Source organism: Anastrepha obliqua, chromosome 4, assembly GCF_027943255.1.
Source record: "Anastrepha obliqua isolate idAnaObli1 chromosome 4, idAnaObli1_1.0, whole genome shotgun sequence".
NCBI lineage: Eukaryota > Metazoa > Arthropoda > Insecta > Diptera > Tephritidae > Anastrepha > Anastrepha obliqua.
In genome coordinates, this window is record NC_072895.1 from 126,989,393 (window position 1) to 126,997,032 (window position 7,640).

General features: G+C 36.1%; 1 protein-coding gene across 1 annotated transcript; it reads left to right on the forward strand.

Annotated features, from left to right (window-relative positions):
- The first annotated feature begins 1,602 nt into the window (after window positions 1-1,602).
- Window positions 1,603-5,942, forward strand: LOC129244423 (protein krueppel). Its single transcript, XM_054882043.1, has 2 exons — window positions 1,603-1,639; window positions 4,303-5,942. The coding sequence occupies exons 1-2, from the start codon at window positions 1,603-1,605 to the stop codon at window positions 5,940-5,942; spliced, it is 1,677 nt and encodes a 558-aa protein (XP_054738018.1).
- The last annotated feature ends 1,698 nt before the right edge of the window (window positions 5,943-7,640 follow it).

Here is a 7,640-nt window from a genome sequence, read left to right on the forward strand (position 1 = left end):
CGTCAAAATAACTAACAAAAAGATTGCACTCACTTGGTGATTTAAGTTTTACAGCATAGTTCAGGCGTTGAATTGATCGCTAATTTTGCTAAGTTAGATTCAGTGCTGAGTTTGTGCCAGAAAGGGAAAATGAAACCGTTTGAGTGATATGAGCAAAACGAAGTAAATACCTGTATAAGTCTGTTAATTGAGTTAGTTATGTAGGATGGAGAGAATGAGTAGATTTGTTCAGTTAACTTGGTCTGCCTATGCATCACCTTATTGAGAAAAGGCATAATTTTTAAGCATTTTCAGCGATAGGATTTTATATTATAAATAAGTTGTGCTGTTAAGACAGCTAGGAACTGAATGTGTTGTCTCTCTTATTCCAGATTTGCTCCAACGGAAACACTCTCGCTCGACACAGCCGACTCGGTTTTTGTCGTTGCAACGGTGTCTGTTACTGTGGTTGCTCATCAGCTATATACTTTGGCAAAAGCCGTGCCATCAAACATTGATTTAGTTGCTGTCGCTACCACTCTGAGTGAGTGTTTTGTGTATGCGTGAAATCAACCCTCCTTATGAGTGGTGGTTTCCCCGTTAAAATGCTTTGTTGTTTTAGTATTGCCTTTTCACTGGCTGGATGTTATTGTTGTAGGGTTACTTAAAGCTGTGACAAGCAACCGAATCGTATCAGTTGTGATTTGACTCTAGCAGTGAGTGGAAGTGATTTCAACATTTTCTTTTGCATACAAAAATGACGAAGTTTTCTATATAAACACACATCCATAACTAATAACTCATTCATTAACCAAAGAAATCAAATAGAACAATAAATACAATACATGCAGTGCTCAATGCACCCAAATAAGTATAACGTGCAAAATTATACAATAACGTGAGGAATATTAAGTACAACAGCGATAACTAAGGCAGAAGTGTTATTTATCAAACGCAACAAAGCAAACAAGAAATACCTAGCTTCGGTGTAGCAAAGGATGCGCCACCTTTGACTAAGATTTACTGCCGCCTCTACTGTCGTGTCATTATATATCGACACGACGGCACATAAATCATTTCACTTAGTTGCGACAACTCGTGCCGTGACCATCACGAACGTACCGAACGAAACATCCAAGCAACAAGCCATTGAAATACGCGCAACTTTTTTGAACAAAAAATCTTAGTAGTTCAAATTGGAACCTAAGACAAAATACCTCAAATTTTCACTAACAAAACGAGTTTATTAATAAATTGGAAACTAAGAAACTACCTCATCTATGTAAATTTTTTGTGCAATTTTTTTGGGAACCCGGAAAAGAAATGAAAAACTACAATATATAGTATAATAATTTAAGTGTAAAACTACCTCAAAGTACAAAAAGTGATCATCAAGCAACCTTAAATTCCATAACAAGAATAAAACAAAAATTGGGCACAAAGACTTTAAAACAAAACATTTTTAAGATTTTAAATTTATATCAACCAAAAGTTTCACAGAGTTTACGTGGCTTAGCATAAATTATTTTGTAACAAATAACCAGAAACGACCTCGGAACTTTACAGAAGTGGACCTACTGGCTTAGTAGGACCCACTAAAATTACATTGAAAGGAGAAAAAAGATGGCAATTTCGCTTCTGCAGGACGCCCAGACGCGAAGTAAGTATCTCAGAACTCATTTTTATTTCGTTTAGAATCTATTAAAAAACGTGGAAAATAACACGATGGGGAGAATAGGTTGAATTTGTAAACGTCAGTTGCGCTGCATAAGTACAAAGTCAAATGTTCCTAAATGTTTGAAGTTCCTAAATGCATGCATTAAGTTATTGATACGCATCACAAGCGCAAATTGCTCATCGCAGAATGTTCTTCTCCTTTAAAAATAGAAGATCGCTTGCGTATTATTCAGTTACTTTTCTTACAACATAAACGTTTTCATCTACTCTTCATTATCACTACTTCATCTCGCTCGCACACAGAATTTTATAATGCAAAGCATCGCAGTGGTTTTCATATCGTAGTGCTAAATTGAAAAGCCACGTTTAGGAAGTCAGCCATACATTCATTCTTGGAAAAACACTGTCTTAGAAAAAAAAGTATATATAATTGGAAGATACACCCTTTTTTGGGTGTTTGGCCGAGCTCCTCCTCCTAATTTTGCTGTTTCACCGAGATTCGAATCTACGTTCTCTTTGTGAATTCCAAATGGTAGTCACGCACCAACCATTCGGCTACGGCGGCCCCTGTCTTAGAAAAAAGCTTGAAGTAAAAAATCCATAGTTGGCGTAAATTATACATTTAATATAAATCGTCCATTTTTTGTAACAATTAAAGATTTTTGCACAACTATTGCGACTAAATATATTGTAAAGCGTACACGAAATTTTACAGCCCTGGTGCAGATAAGAATAACTACGGTATTATTGCGAGAAAAGACAATGCCATAAGTTGCTGAGATGCAAACAAAAAATATCGAAACATAAGCCTAGTTTTTTAAACAATGAAATAAAAAATACATATATATTTAATAGTACATTTTTATTAATTAATTTGCTTATTTAAAAAATTAATTTCCTTCAAAATATTTAACTTTCAAAGCAGGAACCTAAGATCTCATTTTTAATTCCACTGTTATCTATTAAGAACATATTTTTAAAAATACTGTCTTAAAAAAAGTGTGAAGTAAAAAACAACAATTTCTTAGCATTTGTTAACATTTTTTGTCATACTGAATTGCAAGTAAAAAACTTCAAAAGCTGTGACTAGTTTTGTACACTGTAATAAACAAGTAAATATTTAATAGCGCGCTTTTTCCTTATGTAAAATATTAATTTCGTGCAATACATTTAATTCCTCTAAGAAAAAATAAAATACAATTTCAAAGATTAGTTTTTCTAAAACGATGAAGAAAATACATAATTTCTTAATTATCTTTCCTATATGGAATAATAATTTTACGCAAATTTCCCGAGCTTAGAATTAGTTAGATACTCACTAAATAATTATTTAATTCATTTATTAATTTTAATTTATTGACTACAAATTTATATTTCATCCAATATAAATTTTCATGTTTAAATACAATCATCTGTAGCAATACGAATCACATTCTATATCCCCCATTTTCACGCAACAGTCTCATGAGCACTTTTAAATGGCTAGACAGGAATCGCCCGCATTCACACTACGAACGCTTATATCGCCATTCTCTAAACTTTCGGCAACCCCTTTAACACTTTCTCAAACACTCTCTCATGCACTGCGGCCATTCTCGACAGTCACAATCAGCAGCAATGGCGCTTCACGTTCCACCACGCACGCCCACCCTCTCCCACACTTACCAACAATTCACAATTTTCCAACAAAAAGCTATATAAAAAAGAAAACAAGCTACACGCAATTACGACGTCTCAATGGCCAAAGCTTTATGGTCGCCGTCATCTTCTTCATGAGCATCATCGCGTGCATCAGTCGCTCACATTTGTCGCTGTGGCTCTTCATTTTTGTTTATTTATTTTGTTGATAACCACCTTTTTATTCTGTTTGCAGCTTCACTTGCAAACATACACTTTGTATATTCACACATTTTTGCCTACCCGGCGTTTAACTCGTTCGCACGCCCCAAAAATAAGACTGACACATAAGCGAAATAACGGAAAAAAGCGACGGCAAACACACAATTTACACATATACAAATGAACCACACCATGTGCAAATGAGCACTGTGTTACGATTGAGTGAAAATCCCTTGCTCACATGTGAGCTCATATGTATGCCTTAAACTGCTTTAACAATATGTATATGTATGTATGCTGTTACAATATGTATTTTCACATTTTCTCTTCGAGAACCCGTGCTGCTCTTCACAGCGCTCTTAGATTATGCACACCACACAAAGTCGCATATCGAATATTTCATTTATTTACCGCTTCTCGTTATATGCTTATATGTTTCGAAAACATTCTCATTGCTTTGGCAAATCTTACAAAACAAATATGCACTGCACGCAAATGCTTTCACCCCACAATTTTCATTCGTCTAACCATTTTGCACGCGTCTGGCAATGCGTTTGACTAAAGAGGTTAAGGGCCTACGCTCCTTTTGGTGCTCTTTGTGCTTTGGCTTATACATTTATTATTGTTTGTATTGGCACGTGCGGTTTTTTTTTCATTTCCCGCCCGGCAATGGGTGCCATTTTTTATCTTTTCTGGGTTTATTTTAATATTTAGTTTTTTTCTTTCTCCACTTATTTTTGATAATTATTTACTTCTTCTTGGCAACATTCAACTAATCAGCATTTTTCTTTTCCCTCTTTATTTTAGGTTTAGCCGCAGCTCTAGCTGGTATAAAGCGCGACGAAATAGATACACATAATGTCCTCTCCATGTCACCACCAATGTCTGCGAATACATCCGCTAACAGTCTCTATCCCGGTTTACAGCACACCGCTGCCGCCAGCGCCTTCGGCATGCTGTCACCTTCACAATTACTTGCCGCAAATCGTCAGGCAGCTGCTGCACTTATGGCCTCCCAGCTATTCCCCCAACATCCATCAATTTTTGGTCAAATGTGGCCTAGTGCAATTCCTCATATTCCATTGAATACTGGACCACATTCGCCACCAGCGAGCCCACATTCGCCAACAACACCAACAACGACTCCCTCCAATAGCAATAAGCAATGCCACAGTATAATCTCGCCAACTGGCTCTGGGCATAGTGATCTCCCTGCCAAAAAACCTCGCAAAATTACCGTCAAGAAAGATTTGATTTCGCCGCCAATGGTAATGTCGATGAACGTCAACGACTTATATAGTCCAGCTGGCCCCATCTCGCCGCCATCATCCGGCTCCTCACCAAATTCGGCACATGACGGCCCAAGCCGTACTGATGCTGCCATGTCTGCATCGGCAACAAAAGATCCCTCTCGCGATAAGAGTTTCACGTGCAAAATATGTTCACGCTCTTTTGGCTACAAACATGTGTTACAGAACCACGAGCGCACGCACACTGGGGAAAAGCCTTTTGAGTGCCCTGAATGTCACAAGCGATTCACACGTGACCACCACCTGAAAACTCATATGCGCTTGCATACCGGTGAGAAACCCTATCATTGTTCACACTGCGACCGCCAATTTGTTCAAGTGGCAAACCTCCGCCGCCATCTGCGAGTCCACACTGGTGAACGACCGTATGTTTGTGAAATCTGTGACGGCAAATTTAGTGACTCCAACCAGCTGAAATCGCACATGTTAATGCACAATGGCGAGAAGCCATTTGAATGCCCTGAATGCCATATAAAATTCCGGCGACGGCATCACCTACTAAATCATAAATGTGGACAGAACACCATTTCTGGTCTTCATTCTCCGCCAACCTCTCCTGATGCAGCATTCAGCCCCAGTGGTATTCGTGGAGATTACGCGCTATGTGATCAGAAATCTGCATTGGGTTCTAGCTATGGTTCGGAGGAGTCCATTGATATCAGCCAACCAATTAATACCTCAGTCTCGACCTTTGAACTCTCGGAGCATCATCACAACAATCAACTCCATTCCACCATGTCGTCCGTCGATGCTTCATTAAGTATCGCTGAAGCGTCTCCCGATGATGACGATGAGGAAGACATACCACTTGATCTCTCTGAAAGCGATATAAGTATTGACGCTGGACGGAACAGCACTAAGAGAGCGCACAACTTTCGCCGTGCTTTCCAGCCAATACAAGTCTTGCCGATGCATAGCGAAATCCCCGAACAAACTGAACCGGAAGATCTAAGCATGCATCGAAGCAACGCCACCGCTGCTATAGCCACTGCATTTAACGCTGCCCACTCCCAAGAGTCAATGATTATGTTGCACGATAATCTCGATTTCGATGAATTGGAAGGAGCGGCGACGATTTACATACGCCAGCAACAACATCTTTTGTCGGCGTCGAGACACTCCACACATATAGAATAGGAAGAGGAGTTGGCGAAGCAATATTCAGAAGATTCAAAGCGCCAAGGAGCCAAGTCATCACTTTCAATAAGGCAGATGGCGAACCGAAATCTTCTGCTGCTGCTGCCGACATTCTTACGGTCATTACTGGTCACAATTAGCAAAAAAGGTGACGAACATGCCAAGATACTGCACAGTTGAAAAAGTGAGGGAAACTTCTAGAGTTAACTTTGCGCAGACTAAAAACTATCACTATAGTACTACTCAATGTTATGCTCATCAATTACCTCAATACTGCATCTACAACAAGAAGAGTTGTAGTACATGAGTCGAGAATTGAAACCACTGTAATACGAATTTTCAAGTAAAGAAAATATATCCCTCAGTAGTATTGGTATAACGTATATAAACCTAACTAGATAGTTAATATAGACTATTTTTGTAAGAACAGGAAATTATGAAATCGTAAATATGTTTTGTAAATTGTTAATATAAATTCATAGAAACAAAAATGGTAATCCAAAACTAAAAATCTAGAAAATCAGGGACGCGGGGATTCAGTGCGGATTCGGAAATTGATGTATATTTCTCAGTGCCATTTTTTTAAATTTCCATTCTTGTTTGAATGTGAAGTTAATTTACCTTCAAATAAATTATTTTAAGAGCTTTTTAGTTTTTATGAGAATTAGCTTTGAAAATAGAGCGAAAAACAATTTTTGTATATACATATATATTTACTTGAATACATACAAATACATCTCGAATAATAATTTTTACTTATTTATTACACTTAATTTATTATTTTTTGCACTGATCGAAAACATTTTAAACGAAATTATTACAATAGTTTGTAAGCATTAAAGCTAAATCAATAACTCAGCAAAGAAAATCAAAATGGACTTTAAGTTAAATCAAAATAAATTGTATTTATAAGACATTGTTTTATTTAAAGCTAATTGTTTATATTTGCAGCGTTTTTAAGTTTTCAAGAAGCATTTACATGTAAGCTTTTTAGTTTTTTATTAAAATTTGAAATTGTGCGTTTGGTGTTGTTACGCTAATAAAAAATAATAAAAATAAATACGAAATGCTTGAAAATTCATACTGAAAAGTAGCAAGCAATGTTTTTTACGTTTGACTGTTTAATTTTGTTTCAAAGTTGTTCCGTTTTCTAGTGAAATCTTTAAAATACTCATTTATAATTCATTTGGCCTTTGGCATATTTAAAATTCATTTTGTTATTTTCACTTTCCCGAGCCAGGTGAAAATTTATACAAGATAATACTATAAAACCAAATACCTCCAATACCTCCTCATCAGAAAAATTAACAAAACTGCAAGAGTCACACCATCAAGTGGCAAGCATTGCTTGAAATCAATGAATTTATATATGAGAATTATTAAGTTAGATTTGTAAAATTTAGCTGTAGTTATAAGAAAATAGAGTTACAATTCCCCTTAAATTAAATAACAGAAATATCATATAATCTTGTTATAAAAATTAAAAATAAAACTAATATTAAAGTTATACCTAAAAAATTAAAATAAAAATTACTCGAGTTGTCGAAAATGCGTTTTTGCAGAAAACCATTTGCAATTGTATATATAAAATCAATTAATTAAAAAAGAAAAAAAATACATGAGAGATAAAATTCAAAAAATTATGAAATTGTATAATTTCTTTGTTCATTCAAAAGTGTATGGTATATAAAGTTCCTC